This window comes from Antennarius striatus, chromosome 9 (genome assembly GCF_040054535.1).
Source record: "Antennarius striatus isolate MH-2024 chromosome 9, ASM4005453v1, whole genome shotgun sequence".
Taxonomy (NCBI): Eukaryota; Metazoa; Chordata; class Actinopteri; order Lophiiformes; family Antennariidae; genus Antennarius; species Antennarius striatus.
This window is the reverse complement of record NC_090784.1, coordinates 19,107,551-19,133,862: the sequence shown is the minus strand read 5'-3', so window position 1 is coordinate 19,133,862 and position 26,312 is coordinate 19,107,551. Positions and strand designations below refer to the sequence as shown.

General features: G+C 39.2%; 1 protein-coding gene across 1 annotated transcript in view; it reads right to left on the bottom strand.

Annotated features, from left to right (window-relative positions):
• Positions 1-22,018, bottom strand: part of grik3 (glutamate ionotropic receptor kainate type subunit 3) — an 86,263-nt gene extending 64,245 nt beyond the window's left edge. Inside the window, exon 1 of the mRNA XM_068323942.1 lies at positions 21,904-22,018. Within this exon, the coding sequence (XP_068180043.1) occupies positions 21,904-22,018 (115 nt within the window). The remainder of the gene's footprint in view (positions 1-21,903) is intronic.
• Positions 22,019-26,312: the final 4,294 nt, after the last annotated feature.

Below are 26,312 nucleotides of genomic sequence, written 5' to 3'. Positions count from 1 at the left end.
ATTAAATTGTGCACATGGGATAAAGGGGAGAACATTTTTTGTCTGCCTCGCATTTGTAGGTCATGAAACACAAATTATTATGGTGTGATGCAAACGAATAGTGGAAATCACATTACATTTTCTGCCTCTTTTCTGCAGCCATACCATCCCCACTCCTTCAACAAACTGAATCCAAGACTAATTTGCATTGCACTACTATATAGCCTCTTATTTATTCATTAGATTTCTCTTTCCTACATGCAATGAAATGTATTACTTCTTCTTTCACTACCTGGACAGCCATAAACTGGGAACACGTGAGTGATTTCATACATGCACTCAATGAAAAGAAAAATTCAAGTGAAAAGCTGCCTCACAGTTATGAAGTTAACAGTTTTGATGGTTTGCAATCATTTCCTACTCCCACCACTACTACAACATTCACGTTAAGATAACAATACTTCTTTCCCTGATAAGTGGAGCTGAAATGAATACAGCAATTAAATATTCTCACAGTGTGTCACATTACAGGTATAAACAGCGATATAATACGTTTTCTAAGCGATGAAATCCATTAAAAACATGATGATGAAAATCAGGTACATGGTATTTTTTACAGTAGTACTTTTTCATTTATTTGGCGACTAAATAATGAAGTTAACACAATATAAATGTATGACAAAACATTTGGTGGTGGTACACATCATTACAGCAGTTTTGATGCATTTATGAATGATATATAAACACACTCATTGAATCATTTAATTACTCACAAGGTCAGATGCCACTTGGGCTGAACAGTGTTCGCACCATCTGATGCATGAGGAATATTAGGTAGCATAAATCTGCAAATTCAAACGCTTCTGTAATAGATGTTTAGCAGATCAATGAGGACACAACATCGCGTTTCCTCCCTGATTGTGTTGAACCAGAGTGTTGGTGAGCATCCCTCTGCACCACCTCACTGACGGGTAATTACTCCACTACAGTGATACTTCTTAAAATGTGCTCACTGTTTACTCTATGCTTGCCCTCTCACATTGGGCTGTCAACTGTGCTTGACAAGAACATTATGAAAAAGTCTAAGCAAGGCAGCACTGAGGTGTGTGTACTTCTTCTGTGCGTGTAAATTGTTTGTCACTGCAGACACGTATAATGATGAAGTTTGTAATGTTTACCTCAGCCAAGGACGTTAATCTCTTCTTGCATCTGTCTGTTAAAAACTAATAATAATAATCAACCCTTTATTCGTGCCCCATATGGGGAAATTATTTTTCCACTCAACACACACACAGGGGACCTGTAGGCATGCACAGAAGTAGTGTGGGCAGCTCCCTCTTGGGGAGCACCAATGAGTATCTTGTAGGGGATGGCCAGATCACACTTCAAGCTTTTTGGTCCAGGTGGGTCTTGAGCTGGCCACCCTCTGGTCCCCAGCCCAAGACAGAGCGGACTGAACTAATGCCACCCCATAATTAACTCATATTAAAGTAACATCTAGGAGAGAAAAGGTCGGACCCAGCTTTTGTCTTTCAACAAACATTTGTAACTAGAAATAAAAAACAATATGTTAAAGTGTTTTCCATATTTAAAACTTACTATATTTTCTCTTAAAATCCGTACATTGTTTGTTCTTCAAAGAGATAAGTTGCTCTTTTGAGTGCCAGTCTTCTTGAATAAGTCAAAAACACACTTGAAGATGAACTCTGATTGTGAACACTGCTACTACTGACACTCATTTTTCCATTAAACACCATCAAAGACCACGACAACTATGTGGTGATGTGAGCACAAGCGTGAAGCTAACTCCTTTTTTAATTAAAGAGAAACAACATTGAGAGTAGTATCACTTTCCTTTTGAATTAAGCGAACTGATTGCACCTGGAGAAACACTGACGCTGTGTCAGGACTTGAACTGAATGTCATTATCTGACTTCTGTGTTTGGTGGAGACATGACAAAGGAAACAGTACTACCTTGTTGGACTGTTTTTTTTTAATGGAATTGTATTTAATTGATTATTTTTACCTCTTTAGTCCGGCCTCTAACCTTATTTTATATGTTTTATTACTTTTAATTATTGAATTTTCAACCATACAGTCATCTTTTATCTCTGTCGATTGACTTCTCTCTGGTGTTTCCCAACTTCAAAGTGGTTGAGTGTGTAGGATAGCGTTTCCTCTATGTTGTGACCTTCTCAGTGTTTTTGAATTTGTGTGTGTGTGTGTGTGTGTGTGTGTGTGTGTGTGTGTGTGTGTGTGTGTGTGTGTGTGTGTGTGTGTGTGTGTGTGTGTGTGTTTGTGTGTGTGTGTGTGTGTGTGTGTGTGTGTGTGTGCGTGTTGGGGAAGAGGGGGGATATTTCATGTGTAAACTGAAAAGTGCTTTATAAATAACGCATGATTGATTGATTGATTTAAAAATTTATATATTCAAGGATATATTCAATATATAACCAGGATGGTTTAAACCGAAAGTTCTACAAGGAGCAGGTATGGCTTTTTATATTATCTTCACTGGAAAAATCACAATACATGCATGCCAACAAGAAACTGCAGATTCTGATTCCCAGATTCCTTGTAGCAACAGAGAGTTTATTGCATGTACACCAACAATGACCTTTTGCATTGGAAGGGGCAAGACCGTAATGCACAACATGATTATCAGGCACCGTGTTGCTATTCAACATTCATGTCACTTAACACGCAGGGATGAGGGCAGCCAAGTGAGTGTGCAACCATGAGGTTTCTGATGTAGCGTGAATTAGCTCTTATCACTGGGAAAAACACAATAAATGTGTCCTTAGGTACAGAAATGCTGCAATTTGTTCAGTCAAAGCATTTGCATGAGTACATCAAAACCCACAAAGTAGAAATGTATTGCCTATATTGGTTCTTTTATACCACAAAAGCACAATTAATTCGTAGTTCAACTCAGCACAGAGTCAGCTCATTATTCAAAGGTAAGTCAGTCAGAAAAAACAAAGTCTTTTGATTTGAGTCAGTTCCATATAATCCAATGCAGTTTTAAAAATGAAAAATACTCAGCTAGGACTTTCCAGAAACAATTTCGATTCGAGGAACAAAAATATAAACATACCATTATTCCGGGATTTTCTACTAATAATAACACACAAAGGTCAAACAAGCTTGTATCCACTCATGTTCAGTCACAAATAAAATAATTTTAAAAATCCTTGTAAAGTCAGAACACTTTTTCAAGAAGTGAAAGAAAAAAAAAGACATATGAACATCCTTGCCACTGCAGACCGACAGGGCGCTTAGGCGGGATTGTCGCATCCCGACAGATAATGATGGAATCATTTGCCAGATATATCACATCCACAGGGATACTCAAATCTAAGGGCAGCGTGGAATTCAACAGCGCAAAAATGCCTTGTTAGGCTGTCATACTTCTCTCAGCTTCTACGACATACTGACTTGGACAACACTGGAAAAAGGAAAAATAAAACCCTGTGAAATAACTGTCTTCCTCAAGACAGGTAAATCGGAGCAATGCTACAAATTGGTTTGGTGAGAGGGATAGAAAACAAACACATTACAATATTTCTTTTTCAATTATAGCATTAACCGACAGGCCTCAAAGATCTATTATGCGATAAAAGAAAACATTTTTGTGACATTCATGGCAAAAAGCCAAGCTTCCAGAGGCAGTTATTCAAATGATGAACACATTTAAGCCATAAAATCTGAAGGACAAGACAAGCAGGAATAAGTGATTAAAAAAAATGCACTGGCAAGTTTTATGTCGCTCAAGTTTGTTTTTATGTTTAGACAATACTACCTCAGCCACAAATATGACATCACTTGTTGGTTTGGCCAGAGTTTACAAATGCTCTGAGGATGGAAATGCCAACTAAGCCCCTTCTTCCCGTATTCTGCAATATTGGTGTGATTAAAAACTGTCATTGCAGCTTTATCATTATTCAGCATTTAGAACCCAGAGTGAAGAGATCAGAGCTCTCAACACAGACAGGCCTGTCATAATGCTGATGTTTCTGAAAAGATGGATGGATGGACAGATGGATGGATGGATGGATGGATGGATGGGTGGATGGATGGAAGGATGGATGGATGGATGGATGGATGGATGGATGGATGGATGGATGGATGGATGGATGGATGGAATGGTTTATTTTTCTGGGCAGCTTTATATGAAATTCCTTCTAGGTGTGTGTCTGTCTCCAGCAGTGATACATAACCAGAAAAATATGCAGCTTTTCATTTTTAAAAGGTTATTAAGTCCATTAAGGAGGAATGTACTAATGATGGACGATGAGTGGAGTCACATTTTAGATTCTATTGTATTTTACTTACTATACATTCAAAAATACATGCAGTACTGTTTAAAGAATCAGGAACTGAAGCCATAAACTAATCTAAAATGCATTAAATGGACAGACATCTGGACAAACTAAAACATTTTATGACTCAAATCTTGTCAAAATGCCTAACAGACCCCATCAACACATGGGCAACATTTTTACAGAGGAAAAAAACAAACTTGTTTTGACATGTACTCTGCTCAGGGATGTAATAAGGTCTGATGCAGTTAAACATAAGTTAACGCAAACACAAAATATTTCCTGTCACAGCTTTTTGTGGCCTTAGTCGCTGATGTAAGCGACTGCTAACTCTTCTGTTGGTGTAAAACCCACATAAGGGCAATTTACAACAGCAGCACTCACACTGGGCTGATTTGTTGAGGTGAATGTGACAAGTGGGATTTACTGTGGTTTGCAAGAAAGCATTAAACTTCCACCTTTTCCATAATGACGAACTGCCACACTCTACGCCGAATCAAAAAGTGGAACTGAAAAACCATGTTTGTTAATTAATCTCCAGTTCTTTCAAAACTGCGAGCCATTGCTCAACATCCAACATCCATCCATCCATTTAGTATCGTTAATCAAAGAGCTGGTGTTGCTCCAACAGAACACACCTCCACATCCTTTTGCGACCAGAAGTCTAACTTTTCTGACATAGATTTCCATGAAGTTGTCGCAGTGTTTTCTCTTTGGTTAAACTTTCACAATGTTGGGGATAATAACAGTTTACCATAAGAGCAAACAATAATTCAACCTCTCGTGATGCTGACCTCAGCACATTTCTGTCATGTTGAAGGTGCTGCAACTGAATTGGTATTATTGGTTAGCTCTTAACTGTTAATAAAGTGATTTTGTGATAGCAAAACCTATTGATTTTAAAATTTTCTACATCTCTGGACACCAGAAGGACATTTGCGTAGCCATCAGGTAATGTGGTCAGTGATCAGTGATAATAATAATAATATTATTATTAATAATAATAATAATAATAATAATAATAATAAGTTTTACAGCCATTTTGTGGAAAAATCTAAATCATTTACCGTACCTCTTGTTGGTACACACTTACAGATCAATGCAGGCAACCCAGCAGAGTTTTTAGAAAATAACACATTACTTTTTTACCCTATTCACAGCACTCTGTAAGTCTTCGACATGCCAATATTTTTTCTGAAGTTTCCCTTTTGAAAAAACATAAACATGTCGACTCATTTCCAGACTGAAAAAATGCGTAAGTTATGACAAGTCACTCATCTATTACAGTCCTCTGCTTCTTATGTAAGCACGTGGGCTGTGCATGATGGTGGATATACTTTGCAGCACAAATCCTCTACTTGCACAATAAAGGCTGTCACCTTATACTTGGCTGACACTGACTCCATCTTTATTTCAGAGAAGTGACACTAGAATCTCTAGCAAGGAAACATATAGAAATAAAGTCATATTTTATACTTACATGTAGCAGGTTAGATAACTGAAAAAAGCAGTACAATTTTACACCCCAAACACAGGTGATATACTATATATATATATCACTTTAAATGTGCTCAACGTGTGCTGCCTTTGTCTACATTACAAGGAATATCTGCTTGCAGTCAAATAAACAAAGACAGATCATTTCTGGTGTCTTGACTGAGTGAGAAGCAGCTGTTGATTAAGTGACTGGAGGTCATGTCAGCTATCTGGTGAGTGGAAATGACACAGCAGATGTGCTTGTCCTTTGACCAGAGGCAAAAAAATAATATATAGGTTCACTCCAATGTTTTGGACTTTGCCTCTTGTAATATATCCACATTCACATATATTGTGTATTATGAGGTAAAGAGGAGGTCCATCTCCATAAATCATGATTGGTTATGACAAAATACTACAGCTGACAAATGACGAGATGGCATGCATCAACAAAACCATAAAGTTAGTTGAGGGGTTATGGAGGAAGCAGTAGAGTCGTTTTATACACCTCAGAATCAACAGGGTTCTTATAGACAAGGTGAAAATGTGGACATCCACTGTCATGGTGTCAGTTCGTTTTCCCTTCTGTCCGCTGTATCTTGGGTTCGCTCCCCCTCAATCCACTCATTCCGGTCACCTGTGTCGCTACAGCCACCTGCTTCCCGTCTTTAATCAGGCTCCATCTACTTAAGCTCGGCTCGGCTCAGACCTCAGTTTGCAGCCAAATTGTCACCAATCCTTCTTACTCTTCAGATTTCACCTTCTAAGGTAGGTGTTTCTTGTGATTTTGCCAGTTAGGCTGTTCCTTGCCTGTTCATCTGAAACCTATTGTGGGAATTTTTTGTTAAACTATAAATGTGGACTTTTCGTCTGTTCTGCATGTGGGTCCTAACACCGCCCTCGACAATCCACTTCACAGAGAATCTAATGTAGCTTGAAACCTACTAAAACCCATGTCTGATATTGGTGTAGGGCAGCTTAATATTAATCCATTGTCAGTGGAGCTTATTAGATAGTGGAGGTGGGCACTGGGAATATTTGAGTCTAAATATGAGGGTCCTAATCGTCTCAGTCAATACACTCAGTTTGGAAGTTAATTTTCATGTTATCAGTTTTAGTTCAGAGAAAATACAGGTAGTGGTTCACTCAGCCCAGCATACCATCAGGTGTTCACTCAACTCTGTATTTCTGCACCATTTCTCTCCAGCAATAGACAAAAGAATGGTGCACTCTACGGAAAGTGTTCTTACAAGCTGTAAAGATCAGGAACCTTTTCCTCTGATCTTTAGTAGTAGGTTGGCATTGTCTATCCCAGTGTCCTTTGTGATCCCTTCATAATTGTCAATTGTAGAGAGCCACAGAATCTCCATTGGGTGGGGGATGGAAAGTTAAAAGATGATCTGAATTCAATATATTATCACAAAGTTGTTAGGTGAAACTAGTCTAGTTCAACTAAAATCATGAAACCATTGTGTACTTCATGTTACGTCTGTGGAGCAGCTGTGGGATTTGGTTTGGATATGACGCTACAGACCTTTTAAGACTGGCCCAGGGCTGAGATAGCACAGCTGCATAAATATAGATTTAGGTACATTCAAAGTCTCCCTTCCTACTTGTAACTCTTTTTAAGTCCTCTCGAACCTTTCCATTTTTGATTTCACTTATGGTACTCATGGACAAATGTGCAGTAAAAGGAAAAGTATTGAAAAAACAATATATTTGTTAATTATCTCTATAAATGGACTATCAGCAGTTGGAACGCTGATTCAATTGATTTCATTGCTGTAAATCCATGTTTTAGAACCTAGAAAACAATGACAGCTACTGTCTGCCTCTGTTGCCTTGAAAGTAAATATGTCTGTTGAAAAAAGGTTGTAAATTGAGTCAGAGCTATGTTTTTTAAAAGTCAATGTAGCTAACCCAGCTGTTGATCTCTCTCGCATTCAGTTATTCTCTTATACCAAATCAGCTAAATCAATCCAAACTAGATTAAAATATAGGGGTTAAAATAGATCAAATGTATTGTGTACATAAAGAAGACAACAGTGTGTTTTACTGTTGCAAGATTTGAGAGTGTCATATTAATGATTAAAACATAAATGGAGTCTGTGAATCCTCCTGAGCTGTACAAAATACATGTATTAGTCTCAACTTGTGCTCCACCAGCACATAAAAATAATTAACACAATTTAGAACTTGACATATTACACAAATAGCAGTTCATCCACATACATTACAGTACATGAATCAATAAGCCAGGCTAGACACAACAGAGATCTGCCATCTCACTGTTTTTAACTTTCAATGTCTAGCAACTCAATAATTAGAAAAGCAATGGCAATTTATTTTTGTTTGCTTTACAGCAAGTACGTACAATACAAAGTGACATAAATGTTTTTCCACATCTCTGCAGCCACTGGTTCAGGTCGACCTTGCATTTATAGAATTCAAAAAACAACTTTATATTATTTCATTCTTTGTGCAGCTAATAACCATGGTATAATTCAGAGAAATGGCATGTTTGAATAACTGTGCTGTAGGATGAAGAGTATGCACTGATTACCTTAGAAAGCATCACTGTGTCTGCACCTACATTTAAAAAGATCATGACTTTAAGAAAGGGAAAAGTTGAGGAAAAGTTAAGCATTGTGTCGCACATTTTCTGACACATAGATGAGGTAGCAGCAAACCGCACACAAAAGTAAAATAGGAGGGCAATTATGAAGCTCCATGCAATCAAGGGGGGTGCCTTTCAGCCTGAGCGGGGTTCGAGGAGCTACTGTGTCACTCCTGAGCTGCAGGGCTCCACAGCTAATCAACCACCAAGGAGGGGCACAAGGATTGTGATCACTCAAGCCCTACATCACCACAATAGAGGAGAAAGGCAATCACCAGCCCATTTCCATGTGCTGTTATTTCCACCCCGTGCCCCCATGCTCTACTCTCAAATCAAGGTACCAAATCAGATGACCAAGGGAATCACTGGATGCAAAGGAGTGAAAGGTGGTTAGTGGGTGCAATCAAAGGACATGAAAAAACAGAGAAAAGGTGGAAAAAAGGATGAAGAAATTTATTCTGCATGTGTTTCATTCAAACTAATTAATACTTTGAATGGATGGAAACATGACATTGATTAAAGGTCTATTGCACTCTAACCAGCAGCTCATAAAATCCCTATGATTGTGTATGCAAATTGAAATGTAAGTCATCTAACACAGCACATTGTGGACAAAAAAGGGGTACGGGTCAACAAAGGTGAGAGAAGGGAGCTCTTGTTTTACTCTGGAAGGGATTAACGCAATGAGCATATGTCAGCTGATTCAAATCTCATGGCTAGAAAATAGGAAAAGAAATTCAATGAAACTCAAACAAAAGATCATATTTTACCCTCTCAAAAGAACATACTTCAAATAAATGGCTGTTTCTTCTTTTTTCAAGGCTATGATGATGGGTACTCGACGAAGTAGATGAGGAATGGGGAGAGCGGACTCTTTTTTTCTATGACAGATATCAATATGAATCAAAAATGAGTGAATGAGCAGGCAAAAGACTGACAGTACAACATTGTGGTAGCACAAACATGCGCCATAGCATGCCTGTTTCGAACCAATGCCAAATTCCACCAGAAAAGTGGACTTGACGTACATCCTAGGCCTAGTCTGCTTTACACACTGATCGATGAATCATTTCAGCCCTCCTTCAGAAAATGTTCTTCTTTTATTCAGTAAATTGTAGCCTGTGTCCTCCATACAAAAGGAATGGTCAGAACAACATGTGAAGTAATTACCCCTGTGTCACACAAGCAATCCATATGTGAAAAGTTCAGAGGGCGGCTGAGTAAGACATTAACTGAGCATTATTTCAGTGGGGCCGGGGTAACAGCAATAATTTTACATGTGGACAACGTCCTCACGGTCATTCATTTTAACAAACATCAGTCAAGATAACAAAAGCTCTCTAAATAAATGTAGGTGGAAATTACACAGCCTAGAGTATTGAGTGAGGCTCAGCAATTGACAGGATTTTAAACAAATTGCTAATCATTAACTATATGACGTACATAGTGTTTTACTACAATGGGCACCAGTCGGTGAGTGGCAAATATTAGGCAGCAAGTGAACACTGAAAATGTTGAAAGTTGGACAAATGGGCAAGCAAAGGATCTGAGGCTTTCACAAAGCTCAAGCTGTAAGATTTACAGTACAGAATTGGGTCTGAGCATTTCCAAAACTGTCTTTGTGGGTGTTCCCAGAGGTTAGGAGCTATATGTAGTGGTATAAGGCAGACATGGGATGTCGTTTTTTCAATCAGTATGAGTGGATCATGTAATATCTTATATCTTAATATTATTACCTCCTGTCCCCACACAAAAATACAGATTCCACAAGAACTACAAAGAACTGTGGCTTGTGGTTTCAAAACGTGAGCACAGAAGTTCAATGTCCCCAGTAGTAAATTGCCCTAAAGCACCACATCCCTTTTTACTTGCTTGGCTTCTTACTGTAGGACATTACGGTGGCCACTCTAGGTGAGCAACACACGTGCGAGTGGCCATCCACATGTTGTGAGGGAAAATGTGATTAATCAGACTTAATCACCCATTTGTTGCTGTGGCCCTAATGCTGATTCTCACTTGCCCAATGTAGACACTCTTGGTGGTGTACAAGTTGTAGTAGCATGGGTAGCCTCATAGCAACAAGCTCCGATGCACTGTGGGTTCTAACACCTTTGTATTTAATCCATAACTAACATCTTTGACAATTTGTACCACAATAGGTCTTCTGTGGGGTAGTTAACATAGGCCCGCTGTCACTCCGCGCATGCACCGGGTCCTTAAACAACTTTGGGTTGTCTTTGGGTTGTAGAAAGTGCTACAGTCACCCAAAACCTCTGACCATGTCAAGCTACCACAATTTGGCCCAAGTCAAAACTGCTTCCATTTAATGACTATCCCATCCAGTGACAGCTGTCATCGTAAGATCAATAATTTTCACTTCTATTTTCGTGGTTAGAATGTTGCAGCCGCTTGGTGTGTTTTTGATGATAAGAATGTAAGGCAGAGGTGTAATTGCCTCATGAAAGCTAAAATTAAATAATCAACTACTAGAGTTCTGTAGAGAATACATATTGCAGATATCCATGTATCCTGTTGAAGAAGAAGAAGAAGAAGAAGAAGATATACTTTATTAATCCCCTCGGGGAAATTACATTTGTCACTCAGGTGTACATTTGTTACATTTTTGTGTTAGTTTTTCACACAGTATGTATGTACAGGCCCCTGAAACAACCACAGCACACAAGGGGGCCTGTAAGCATGCAGTTAGCACACAATACACACATCAAGCTGTACATCGGGAGGCAGAGTGACGGGCAGCAGCTTCCTGGAGCGCGCCCCAATAGAGCAGCCCGTAGGGGGGACAGCGCCTTGCTCAAGGGCGCCTCGGCAGTGTCTGGGAGGTGAGCTGACACCTCCCACCGTCAGCTCACACTCCTGAAATGTTCTGGCGGGAGCGGGAATCGATGCACCGATGGCTGGGCGATGTGTCTTCAAGACATCTGCTCTACTGCTGAGCCACTGCTGCCCCAAGGCTCTAAACATTCTACATATTGAAAAAATAATGACTGTTTTAAAGACACTTTTGACATTGGGCCTTTATTTTTATGATAATGGTGGCTAAGATGAAAAAGAGGACATGCATTGTTTGCTTTACCAATGAGAAAGCGTAATACACTCCAGATGTCTCACAAATTTGCATACAATTATTGCAGCATTACATGAGTTGATCCTTTTCATCAAACCAGATTTTATTTGCTGAATGCATATTATTTTGGGACAGTCAATTTACAGGGTATTTGAACTCATAGCGAAAAGGAATTAACAGCATAAGTCAGTGTTATTTCAAAATTAGCAATCTTTCACTGAAACTGTTTAATTTCTCTTTATTTACCGCATTTTCCGCACTATAAGGCGCACCTAAAAGCCTAAAATTTTCTCATAATCCCGTAGTGCGCCTTATAATCCGGTGCGTTTTATATATGGATTAATATTCATATTAATATTAGTTAAAAACATGATCGCTGAAAAAAAGCCGGCAGTCTGGCCGCCAGTCATGCCGCACTCCACCACCAGAGGAGCCCCCTCACAAGGCACTCGGGCCTACGCCCCCTAACAACAGAAGTCAAGGGGCGTCACTGAAGTCCCGGCTATGACTGAGCTGCTCTCAGACGGTAGAGCAGACTGTAGGAGCACCGGTGATTACGTAGCAAAACATAAAGAACTTTCAACAGTTCTATTAATAAAGTTTGACTGACTGACTGATCTCAGTATTTCCTAACTATTTGGCGTTGGAAATAACCCACTTTAAACTTAATTGGTATTAAAAATGCCATTGTGCTGGAATCTAGTGACGGTCCATTCTATTAGTCTGTGGAAACACACGGAGAAACTGGCATAAAGGTGAATGAAAGACCCTCAACGCTGAACTTCCAGCCTTTTCTGAAATTTCAAGAGCAGAGTCACTGCTAGACAAAGGTGCCAACGGGTGTGCTGCAATTGATTTACAAATGTAGTTGATATCTCTGGGCGGGCGGCGGAGGGGCGCATTCAGGCTTGTGTATTATGTCTGCAGCGACGTGCTGTGAGATTCACGGCGGTGAGACACCGATGTTAAAGTCAGTTCTAGGAGTAAAACAGCGTCATATTTGACAGTAAATTAGCAGCCTGACATTAAAAACTAGTTAAAACATTGTTTAGGACACACAGCAGCAAATAGCTGCACCTCACCTCCGACTGGACTACCGATCGATCGAAACAATATTAATTAATAAACGAAGACGAACATCAGAGCTTAAATATCTGCTTCGAACTTCAGATCAGGAAATAATCCGCTCTGTTCGCACTGACTGCATTCGTAATGAATTTAACCAGTTTTTAATGTCAGGTTTTTTAATATGCGTGTTGATGGCATGTTGATTTCTAAGATGGCAAAGTGATTAAGGCCCCGTCCACACGATGACGGATTTTTTTAAAACGCAACTTTTTTGTGTTTACGCCTTCCATCCACACGACAACGCAGATATCTGGAACAAAAACGCAACTTTTCGAAAACGCTGGCCGAGGTGGATTTTTTTTAAAAACGCTGGATCTGCGTTGTCGTGTGGACAGTGTATCCGCAACTTTTAAAAAACGCTGACGTCTTGCCTGCGACGAAAACCTCTGTGACGTCATATTTATGGGCCCGTGTTTTGTTGTCACAAAACACGGGCCCATAAATTCCTATTGGATAAAATTTTACTCAATACTGCCACCACATGGTTTGTCATGCTTATAGCCGTCTTCGAAAATGCACTGCTGTGTTTACGTGTGGACGGAGATTTTTTTGAAAATGATGTGTAGACGCGAATGCGTTTTTAAAAAGTGTGGACGGGGCCTAAGTGATCAGGTTTCCTTGATGAGGCTCATAATGGCTTATTGATATAACAATAGGGGCCATTCAAAGGTAGACAGGAAGTCATGAATGCAATCATGACTGCCTGAGCAGCGCGGCTCTATCTAGTGGACGGATTGCACAACTACAGCCGCTACAGTTTATCAAATAAGTTTTATTTATTTTTTATTGTGTGAGCCTTATAATCCAGTGCGCCTTAGACATGAAATAAATTATAAAACAAGCAAATTATTGAGGGTGCGCCTTATAGTCCAGTGCGCCTTATAGTGCAGAAATTACTGTATATGAGCAAATTGTGAGAAAAGAGGATGCAGAAGACAGGGTTAGATGGAGGTAACTGATTCGCTGTGGCGACCCCTGAAGAGAAAAGCCGAAGGGAAAAGACGATTTATATGAACAAATAAACGTAACTCTGTAATTGAATGAGTCAACCTTCACGATTAAAGTTGCATTTCTTTTACCTTTGATTAATCTCACATTTTGGCTTCTGTACTTCAGCCAATGTAGGAATACAAAATAACACAAATAATGGAAATTGGTTGATAGCGTTGAATATCTAAGAAATGTAATCTTGAAATCTTAATAATAATAATTATTATTATTATTATTATTATTATTATATTACAATGTGATAATTATAAATACCAAATACTAAAAGAGGGGGAAAATATTTTTGGAAATTTTAAATGTGTCTAGTGGAATAATGTCACAATGTCAGATACTGCTGCTTGCCTTTGTTGATGGACCACCTTTGAATAGGAAGGTCTACATTACTTAATTAACAATTAAAGTATATATAATCTAATTAATACATATTGTGCACCTTATTTTGTTGCTCTTAAGTATGAGATTTTGTTTCTGAATGAACATTTAGTAACACGTTAAAATCTGATATTCCTCCCAAAAAATGGTAATTGACTATATTTTCTCAGTATGGTTATATAATTTTATTGCATTACAACAGATGTAAAGAAATACAATTTAAGCTCTAAAACAAGCTTGAGGGTAAACTTAAAATACTTTTATTTGCTCCATCACGCAGTTGATATTTAAAGATCATTTGATGCTTGCACAAGAAAGACACATGATCCTGTTTCATGCAGGTTTTTATTATTTACTATTATTCTATCGGAACTTTTGTTGTTTTAATTTTTGTTACATGGTGATTTGCCAGCTATGTGATTTCTAATACTATAACATGACCAGAAAGGGTTTAAACCTGCAGGACACTTCACTACTGCGCTGTCTGCCTTTACATTTCAAGCTCTAATTCATGCAAGCATTACTAATGGCTTTACTAAAATCTGTACTACAAGCCACAAACCACCCACAATATCCTTGCCTTGCTACATATAACTGCAGCTTTCCACAAGCAGACAAGCTGTCGTCAAACATGTCACGGGGGAGCATTTTGCGGTTAACCACGCTTCTCTCCAGGGACAACCTGGACAGTAGATCGGCAGCCGGTAAAACATTCACTGAGGCAGGAGAGACTATCCCTTATTGTCTTCCCTGTACACAGTGCAAGTGCTGAGTGGAATCTTCTGGGTATTGGCTGTGTTAACTAAATTGACATTGGCTTTCAACCTCGAGGCGATCCATCAGTGGAGGAATGAACACATGAGCCAGAGAGGTAACCCCCGAGTCTTATACACATCCTGCGGTCGTATTTGTTATTGCTCCAATGAAAAGGGAAGAGGGCGAAAAAAGATGTGAGAGGTAAAATGTAGAGGAAAAGATCTCTTTTTCTGTCTTGATATTTTTGGTGATCATTTGTAGTGGTTTTGGCCTGCAGAGCTTTGTCTTATCTGTTCCTTCTCTCTCTCTGCGGGGAAAATAAAGGGTGAGTCTTCTCCAGCCTACTCTCTCACAGTTGATTAGTAACTCCTGCTCTACCCCTGTGCTCCAGGGATTCTATGCCAGCTTCCCTTATACATCTCCTTGTCATGCACATATTCACACTTCCTCTTTTTTCCTCTTTCCTAAATAGACATTCAAGCACACACGCTTCCCTACAGTCATGGAACAGCAATGTGAGGGAATCACACAACCAAGACCTGACATTTATAACAATGAGTGCTTGATTAAAAGGGTAGACTGAAACAGTGTCACTTTCCATTCATTGTCCTTAGCCCAAGTTACATAGAATTTAAACATGTGCATGGTGGCTGATACCTCTGCTACCAATTCCTGATTGCTTTAAAGAGAAAAGGTCTTGTTATTGTGATGCATGTGTAATATGTAACTGAGGTGTCTGAGGTGACAAAGTTTACACATAGTGTCTGGGAAGAGATAAGGATTACACCAAGGAGAGGACAGCTATGACTGCTGGCGAATGCCATGGTGTGAGAAAGGTATAGAAATAAAGCTTAGTTTTATCTTACTTTGAGCAACATATTAGGTTTTAGAATGGGGATGAAAAGGTTCAAGGTAATTAACAAGCTAAATAAGAGTCCCTTAGCTTAATCTATGTAACCAACCAGCCTCACTCTCTGTCTGTCTCTTCTGCTGCAGCACTTGCTGTGTCTAATGTGTGTGTGTGTGTGTGTGTGTGTGTGTGTGTGTGTGTGTGTGTGTGTGTGTGTGTGTGTGTGTGCATTCTTCCAACAGTGTGTACGGAAAAGGAAAGACAAAATTATTCCTACTGCAGAAATGTAAAAACATAATCACCAACTTAAGTCCAACTAGCTCATTCTAATTAACTTCCATATTGCTGGCATGACTCAGACAGAAATGCTCCACAAATCTAGCTTTTTTTTCTTGAACTGTTTTGACGTTATTCGACTTAAGAGCCCCAAGGAAAGCTGAGATGGGAGAGTCAAATGGAAAGGACAAGGGCATAATAAAGACAAATGGGTAGAGCATGAAATTTGATTCATTGCCTTGGTATAAAAACATTCACAGGGAAAAAGCCAACATTGACACGCCGTGAATTTCAAACCGCTGTCAAATCCAAAAGCACATGTCCTGCTACGTTGACATTGAGTCCCTCGTGGGTCTACAAGGGGACTCAGGCTGATTGAGAGCTAAATCAATCAGCCTGTTCTACCTGATGGATGTACCTACATCCAACATGTGAAGATATTTAACAGATGTATATCTCGTATCTGTATTTTATTTTTTTTTTATCTTAATAGCGGAGCAGAACTTTACTGGTTGTTTACCTCTGGGTTTTTAATAAGGCTTTTCTCCATTTCCCTCTCTTTGCTATGAAAATATTTCTCAGTGTTTTGTTCATTGTGGTTTTCTTGGGTTTTTTTATTTTTTTATTCACATTGTGTTTTTTAGCTATTTAAATGGATTACAATCTGTCTTTACGATGCACACTCAATATCCAAACACAATGAAAGGAAAGGCATTTGTTCTCAGTGCTCTCAGATTTAAAAACTGATATTGAAAGAAAAAATCAATAGCATTGTCCTTTCAAATAACATTTTCCTGTTTATTCATTATTTCTGTAAACTGTTTTCCTCCAATGAAAAAAAGTTCTTATTTAATGATGGTATATGCCTGGTTGGTGGTAAATCTGAAATTATTTAATGTAACATTTTCAGATTTTAAATTTTCAGTGACCTCTATTGTACAATGGTAGAAGCAGAAATCAAGGCTTTGTCTCCCAACCAAAACTACCAGCATGTGACATGATAGCCCAAACTGCAAATTAAAACACATTTTAAAATTTTAGTGTGGGTAACCAATTAAGCTCCTCCTATCAATCAATGAAATGTTGGCCACAAGTTAACATTCACCACATATTAAACAAATTGATTTCCTTTTCATCCCCTAATGAAAACCAATAGATATCTATAGATATACATATGAAGCCATATGGAATTCTGCACCTTGTTTATTTCAATAGGCACCATGAGCATATGCTTGTAGCAGACCTTTCACTGCAAATCACCCACTTTGTACAATATGAAAACACCATCTGGCGTGTTAGAAGTGGCTAGGCTAAGCTAACAGAGGCTAGATAGGACCCTGCTGTGTCACAGGATTATCTTACTGGTAGGTAGATCCACTCTATTAGCCCCTAGTGGCTTGGATTATTGGATCATCATTATTATGTATGACTGAACGAATTCAAGGACCTTCACTTCCTCTGCACAGGAAGTCTTGTTGGCAACATTAATATATCACATTTATTGCATTTTCTCATGAAGCATAAACAATATCTGTTCTATGCCTTAACCTGGAAACAGTGAATTTGATGGGTCTTAACTAGGGAAACTTAAAAACAGAATCTGAGCATCACAGAATGCAGACTACAGCGGGCCTCGAGCATATATTTGTTAATCGAAGTGGAATTTTCCTTTTGTATAGGGTCTAAACAGGATCAGTGCGGAAACAGCACGTTAAGAGACGGGCCCCTCTGCTCAACAAAACGAACATCTGCCGTTTCTCATCAGCGAGATTGAAGCTAATGACGAGCCGCAAGTGTGCTGACAGAGAGAGCGGAATTGGATTGTGTACAAGAGACCCAGTGAGACCCGACATATGTTTTGGAAAATGTTTTGGATAGAGTTGGCTTTATATAGTGTGTGTGTGTGTGTGTGTGTGTGTGTGTGTGTGTGTGTGTGTGTGTGTGTGTGTGTGTGTGTGTGTGTGTGTGTGTGTGTGTGTGTGTGTGTGTGTGCTAAGATACAGATGCCTTAGTGTGGGAGCGGCAGAAAACAGACCTTTCCGATTCAATGTGCAGTACATTTGTCCATCTACGTTTATACTAGTGGATGAATGGGGGGTGTTAGCACAGGTAAAACAACAGCCATACTCCTACCCCTTCTATCTTTGCTTTTTACTAAGACATAATAGAATTACACATCAAATACATCCCCCCGTATAAGATTCTTCTGTGACCTCTACCAGCCTTTGTTCACATTCACCACGACAACTCCCAGAATCCAAACCTCCAGCAGCAGCCTTCCCTCCTCTTCCTATTTCTGTCTGGGGAGAGATTAAATTTAGATCAAAATGAAATATTCATTTGCACTCAGCAACTGATGGCCGTCTTAATTTGATAGAACTTCGGTGCAACATCTCCACTTGTTTTTCTTTTTCATCACCAAACACTTTTTCTTAAACATGCTCCTCTTTCCTTTATTTTTTTTGCCAGCTATATACTATCCTCCTGTGGGTAATTCGCAATACAAGTGTCCCTTTGGGTTTGACTTTTTTTTAAAGTAAAATTGCAAAGTACCATTACTGCTTTCTTGCACTCTCTTGAAATATGTCTGAGTCATTTCAGATGAGGCATTTGCACAAACCCCAGTGAGAAGTATCTCATGGCGAGTGCACTCTCTACAGCTCCCCAGAAGAGTAAATCACATGAAAAGTCCTCAGTCTCTCTCTGTTGCTGTTGTGGGGATAAAGACAAGCCTCTGAAGTGGCTCTGTGACTTCAACCAAAATGGTGACCACAAATCCCAGTGCATCCGACTGAAGCTTGTGAGTGGTCACACTGTATTCAGCTTTGAGTATTGTACATTTGTCAGCTTACTGGAATAGGCCGAGGCCATTTCACACACAAAAATTTAGTCTGCAGTCATGGGTGCCCAAAGCATTTTAGGAAGCTAACTGAAAGAAAAAAATGCTCATAACTAGGTGTCTTCAGGGCAGAGCAAGGAGCTAAGGAAATGAAATCAACATGAAATCATGAGGGAAATTGATTAACTGGCAGTGATAAAGTGCTTTAAGTATTAGGTAGATAAAGTCATTGATTATTCAATAAATCCCTGTCAGGCAGTGAATAACCTCACTGAGAGAGTGAGCAGACAATGAATGATGAATTATTTTTTATCAATTTCAACATGCAACAGAAAATGGTTAATAACCTGTTATTACTATGAGCTTTGAGGATTAAAAATATACAAATAGACACATTTTCTCATCAAATTGATGAGTGGAAGCAAAATATGTAGGAGAAGTAAAGTGCAAAGCAAACAAAATCGTTTGTAGATTGCTACATGCTATTTCCGTTCTAACAAATAGACAAATTATCAAAAGACTTGCATTTTCTTCTTGAAGAAAATCCACATCCACATCCCCAAGTACAGTACTTTCACTTTCATTATAACAACACTGTATCTACTAAAATGGCTCCTAGATGTGATGAGACATTGAAAAACATGTCAGGGAAAAAAAAATTACGAAAGACGGGTGGTGGGAGACTAAAGGGAGGAACAAAGAGGAGAAAAACAGGGGAAGTGGTCTTTTATTTCCTCCAACAAATGAAAGTGGCAAAATGAGATGGAGCGACCATCTGCTCTCAACTTAGAGCGATGCACTGTAAAAGCACTAAAATCAATGACAACAACTCCACCTTGGATGCCCACCATTACCCAGATGGTGTACTTGGAGAACTGAACAGGCCGCCTAACCAAGACACAGCACAGACAGGAGAGCGCCACACACAAATGCCGGCGCACACCTCCAAGATTCTCCTTGGTTTGTGCTGGAAACCAATGCTGAGGGGTGATGGGAGCCATTGTGTACAAACTATGAGAGAGCCCTCTGTTGGCTTTTAGAAGGGTGGCCAGGACACAGTACACACACACACACACACATCAAGTATCGAATTGTATAAAAAAAAAGAGGGGAAGGGGCAAAATGTTAATCACGCATTTACCCAAATAACCGGTTATCCATAAACGAGTCGTCAGACTATGAATACATACTGCCAACCTCTCAAAAGCTGCAACAGCATGTCTGCAGTGAAATACATACACAGACATCACATATTCCCTGCACACCCTCTCAAGCAGCTCTACTATTAAGAGAAAATTGTGCCAATGCAATCTTATAGAATGTTATCACACAGTTCTTGTTACTTTCACAAGGACTTATTTTCAAGTGGTCAAAGTAAAATGAATACACACACACAAATGCCACTGTACAATAAAGGCTCAGTTTGAAAAGATCACATAAAGACGACATCCTTTTGAATTTTATTTTTCTCTTTTTGGCAGCGAGGCAAATTCTGCAACCTTTTCTTGCATGTCCCTTTTCTCAGCATGTCAAAAAAACAATCTCAGGAACACACACGTACACACACACACACACACAAAACGCAAACTGCACCTGCATTGCAAGCAATGATAGATTCTATTAAAAGAAATAGTGCAACTGGAGCACATTTCAAGGTAAATTTGTCTCAGCACTTTGACATTTTTTAAAAACAAAGCCTGTCAAGTCTATTTCAGGTCTTCATCTGAGCTGCTGCCATGCTTTAAAAAAGAGGGAAAACATGTCCCTTTGACCAAACGATTTTAGTTCATATCAGCGGAAAGAGAGCTTTGAGGATATGTGCTGTTTCTAAGACATCACCAAAGTCTGAACGCAGCAATGTCAGAGAAGTCATGGCACTTCAGAGAGCAGCAGTCAATCACAGGGACACCCTGGGCCTTCCACAAAGCTGCAGATGCTGCCCAGCACCAAACACAGCGTTGTAGTGTTTGGGGTTTTATTCTATGTGATTCTCTTATACACACAAAAAATCATAACTGCATTCACTCATGCATTCAAATATGTCACCCTTTTAAAGTCTAACAACTTTCATTTAGATTGGTAACACTTGACAGAAAATACGCTGACCTATAATGACAGTGAAGGTGTGTTGTTGGTTATTAAAACAACCGGTTGTTGTTGTAGGTTTTTTTTTATTAGACTACTGTGGAATATAAATTGTGCAATTATTATTAGCGTTCACCCACTCTCACCTATCATTTATACCTCAAAGACAAAAAGCTCCATTAAGATGCTTTCGCTCGCTGCCTGTACTCCGCCTGTTGTAGCGGTATGTTAATATGGGCCAATGCCATTTTGAGTAATTGTCTTCCGTGGCGCTTTGCCAAATGTCAGAAACGATTTGCCTGGTGACAAAAAAAAAAAAAAAGCGTATTGATCGTCTTTCTGTTCTATTTTCTTGTCGGTGGGAAAAATATTTCAACGCACGACCAGCTTCCTAATGACAATTCTCACTTTGTCCCTCGGTGAAAGATCGGTGGAAAAGGGCACCCTGCTTTTTTTTTTTTTTTTTTTTTTTTTTTTTTGAGTGACGTGTGAGAAAGATCAGAATGAAGAAAACTGCGGGAGAGTGCCTTTATTTTCTGAGTATGGGTGTCTTTGTTTTGTTTGCAGTGAGAGGATAGGAGAATTTTAGACAAAACTTTCCTCTCCCACTCTGTTGTAAGAGCAACGCTGTTTGAAACTTTCCGATGCGTGTATCATAATTCGATGCCTTTTATTTGTCAGACTTGTCATTCAAATCTAAATAAATTGCCTCCCTAAATCACGACGGTGACCCTGAATGGAGTGAATCAACATGCTGGCGGTAGCAAATGGAATAAATAGTGCAAAAGGGTCACGCAAATCCGCAATATTTAATTGCGCGCACCCTGACTGAAAAAAGACATTTTTGGTTAACAGGGAATCTTGCGCTGCCTCTTAATGGTTCATGGTTTCCCGTGGTTTCTTGTGAAACTGAGAATTCACACAATCTCGAATGAGGTGGGATTGCTCACTTAATGCAACTACCCACGCTGTGAAGTCGCGCTTTATGACCCCTTAACACAAATGAGCCGAATATGGAGCAACTTTCAAGGTTATAATAGAGACGTGCGCGCTCATGCGTGCGTATTTGTAAGTGCGTGTGTATGTGTGCGCAAAGGTAAACGCGAACTTACCTATTCGGATAACATGAGGCATCCCATAACTGTTGTGAATCCAAACGAGACATGCAATCAGCGATGTCCAGTATTCCCAAATCGCGCTCCGAGGAGGAAGCCAAGTATTTCGCATGATGAAAAAGTAGCGGGATCCACTTTTTTTAAAATTCCAAAGACGACTCAGAATGTCTCATCAAAAAACTGAATTCGCGGAGCATGAATGGATTTTGGTGTCTGTGAAAAATAGGCGATCATTGTATTTGAAACATTCTTTTTTTTCTTTTCTTTTTTTTGGTCCCGTTACTCACAAGTCTGAGGGCGGCTGGAGAATGAAGCCCCCTGTCCCTCACAGGCGGATAGGTGATAACACCTGCGAACACAGGCTGCTACAATTAGCCTGCAGGAGCCTCTGTATCGCCTCCTACCGCTGATGCTATCTATCTGACAAGTACCACGGCAACAGCCGAGCCTGACTTCCCGCACGGCTGTGGAGGAGGAGAACTGCGCCTGCGGAACTTTGACCGATTCCGTCGCTCGAAAGACAAACGGTGAAAAGCGTCACAGAATGAGCGCTGAGGACACTCAGAAAAAGCTTATAGCAGTTAAAGCACTCCAGTCCTTCATTCCGGTCGTAAAAACTGTTTAGATGATAGAGATCCACTCTCCGCGACGCTCCTCTCCAGTTGCGCACGGCGATGGTGCGGAGGCTGGTGGCCGAGGAACGTCCAAATCTGTTCAAAAAGGCTCTTTGTCAGACAGTGCTCATTTAAAATCTTCTAGTTTGTTCTGGGTGGAAAGGTAGCGCACAAAACCGTGCAGCTGCGTGCGTCTGACGACCCTCCTTCCTCGGTGCCACGAGAGGGACGCGTCGTTACGCATACTTGTCAACTATGTCCAAGAAGTATTTTGTGGAGGTGAGAGGAATCCCGATGATGACCCGGTTCTGGTACTTTTTTTTTAACAGTTGTTTTACTTTTTACATCTTCATTTAAGCACATTTCATGTCAGATTTCGGATTTTATGTTTTGGTGTTTCATTAACGCTAGAGATGTTTTCCCATTAATTATTTATTACACTGAATTAGAATGTGAATTTTTTTCTTCCCTCAAGGAAGAAAAACAAAAAGTGCACGGCTGCCTACGGTATTGTGAATGGGAGAAATGAATGGGAATGGGAAATATAGGAACTGTCAGCTGAGGATCGGGTCATTGACAAAACAGGCTTCTTATCGCTTATATCTGAGACATTCTAGCTGTTGGAATGAGTATGTAAAGCCCTCCCACCGTAATTGTTTGGTGGCTATCTGTCCATTTTTCATTTTTCTCAAAAGAGCCGACACATACAAGCTGCAGGTTACATTTTCCTTCAATAGACAATCACATAATAGAGACTCATGGCTGCTTAACCACTGCAGTGGATGAAGAAAAGCTGGGCTGAAAGCAAAAAATTCTCAGTTTGTAAGTGAAATGTCAGCTAAATCACAGAACCGAGACTTCAAGAATCACAGAAAAGAAAATAAGTGATAGATAATAAATAACAATAGGTGATATTTTCAAATTTATGTTTAACAAAAAAATCCTTAATTGCATTTTTCCACAATGACTATTAACAATTTTTTGCATATAAAAAATATTGCTACATTTGTGCTTAATAGAACACTTTTGATGAGATAATGCTTTGGCTCATTGGTTTTATTTCTCTGTTTAGAATGGGGAAGAGAAATAAACTGTGCATCAGGGGCATGCAAGCAGCAACAAGCCAGACCGACTGCCACTGCATATTCATGTTTCCTAGAGCAGATTTATCGCCTCTTGGCACAATGTAAGGACTATCAACGTGAGTTATGTGGCCTGGCTCTCGCATTATCGAGATTCATTGACTTGCTGCTCTTTCAAATACAAAATGTACACAGCTCTAGCAAACAAGACGTTGTGAGTCTGTGGGAGCCCTCTATAGAAAGACGGCGGTCTGTGCTCTCAATCACCTAGGCTGAAAAGTGGAGGGAATCAGACCCCAGAGCATAGGAGCTCCCCAATGTGACACAAAGAGAGGAAAGGTGAAGCATAAAATATGGTGTCTCTTAAATATATTCTCAATGGTTGTTAAAGCAACCTGCTTTTCAGTTGTTTGGTATTAATTAAAGCAGTTGGCATTCAGTCTTCACAGTGTGTCTTTTCTCCTTGTCAGTGTCACAACTGCCACATCTTGTAATGTTCAACTCTAATACCCCCCAATTTTAACTATTATCCATCCCAATCCCAACCTGGGCCTTAATCTAAGAATGGAACAGGATTAGGGTTAGGTTTGGAGATACAACTGGGCTGGAATATGGTTAGGGTTGGGATGAAATGGGTTAGGTTTAGTGATATACGGTTGGGATAAAACTGGGTTAGTGTTAGGGTCGGGGTTTGGGTTGTGATGTAATGTAATAGGTTTAAGGGTGCTATGAGGGACAAAGGTGCAGAAGGTTTGGTTATAAAACATGTTCTTAAAATGTTGTTTGTTAAAACCCTTACAGTTTATGTCCTAAAAAAGGCATAAAATGGTTGTGTTGTCTCCCTCTGATGGCAGAAGAGAGCCAGCCCGCAAACATTCCTGTCTGTTTTAAATAGTGGGATTGGGATTTGGGATAGAATAGGGTTGGGGATAGGATTTGTGTTAGGATGGAATAAAGTTAGTTAGTTCTTTACTATCCTAACCGCAACACCAACCCTATTCCATCCCTTACCGTTAGTATTGGGATTATATGGGGACTAGTACAAGAAATATTAACAATGCTTCCTCACAGCAGGAGGAAGTGAAGCATAGAAGATTGCTAGAAAAGACAGCACCAGTGTAAATGACATGTATACATGTTATACTGTACCTCCAGGTTGAAACAATACGTACCAATTCTTCACATTGGTACAAGTATGTATACATTATATTTGGTGACGTGGTGGTATCCCTGCAGTACTGTAAAACTAATCACATTTTGTGATTTTAAATTGTTCAATCAAAATTCTTAACAAAAATTAAAATACAAAAATTGGATAAATTAACCTAAAGCATGACAAGTAAAATGACTCATTCTGTAGAAACATAGACCGCACTGGTGTTGTTGAGTTAAATTATTTTCTATAATATTGGATTATAATGTTATGCTATTTTCGTCACCCAATCCTACAAATTATAAGATTATGCATTTACATTTGTAAAATATGTAATGAACACTACAAAAAACCTATATAATCTTCTCACAAAAAAAGTGAGGTAGCAATTTACACTGTTTGTGTGAGTGGGTTTCATACCATGGTTTCAGCAAACAATGACTGACTGAGACAAGTCAGCAATTCATCAACATGATCAGTCAAACGTTACTTAATCAGGAAAGGACAGTTTTACTATGAAAAAAAAAATTGTCAAATGCAGTCAACAAAAACCATCCAAAGGAAACACGAAAAAAATGTCTTCTACAAATTAAGGCACATGCTGACACCTTGCGTGTTGCATATTTTATGATATTGTAGTTGTTACTGCTAACAAATAGGAAATGTCGATAGATAGATAGATAGATACTTTATTAATCCAGGAGGAAATTGCACATATCCACTCCTCAGGCATACATAATGAATAAATACTGAATAAACACCAGAAGAAAAAGAAACACTGACACCACAGGACATACCACAAGACATACACTACACGAACAGATACATGCAGCACTAACAGGACGTATACTAAAATAAAACAAACGGAACAAAATATAATAAAAAATGAGAGTGAATATAAGTAAAATTCACCCTGTATTATTTATTTCACTTGCTGACTGATCAACAAAATTTTAATCTTCTGTACATTGTCCTTTATAATTGTATATTTAGCCTGTCAAAGTCTTTTTTTACAGTGAACGAAATCTTTCAGATAAATACGGTGGAGTAAATCATGCAGTATTTTTGTAACATAGAAGTCAAATTTAGTATCGAAAGGCAGTACTCAATACGAGTACCTCAAAATGGTGTATGGACTGTCCAATAGTTTAAAGAATTCAGTCAGTCAGTCATCTTCAGATTACCACCGCTATATCCGCCACAGCGGGTCAGGGGGAGCCGGAGCCTATCTCAGCGGCACAGGGCGTGAGGCGGGGGACAGTCTGGGCACAATGCCAGTGCACCGCGGAGTATAAAGAATTGAATACTTTAATTTTGTTCTTAACTGAGCAAACCAATAAAATGCTTTTGTATTTTATTTTAAAAAATATCTAAACATATTTAAACAATGAAATCCTGATGTTTTCCACTTGCAGCATGTCAGCATTTTTTTAAAATTCGTGTAAGAAAAAGAAAGTCCAAATTTATAAAGGTTGTAAGATTGGAGGATATAATACGAATCTTATGTATCATATGAACTATCCATATTTTTAATACGATTATACAAGGCCAAGCGCA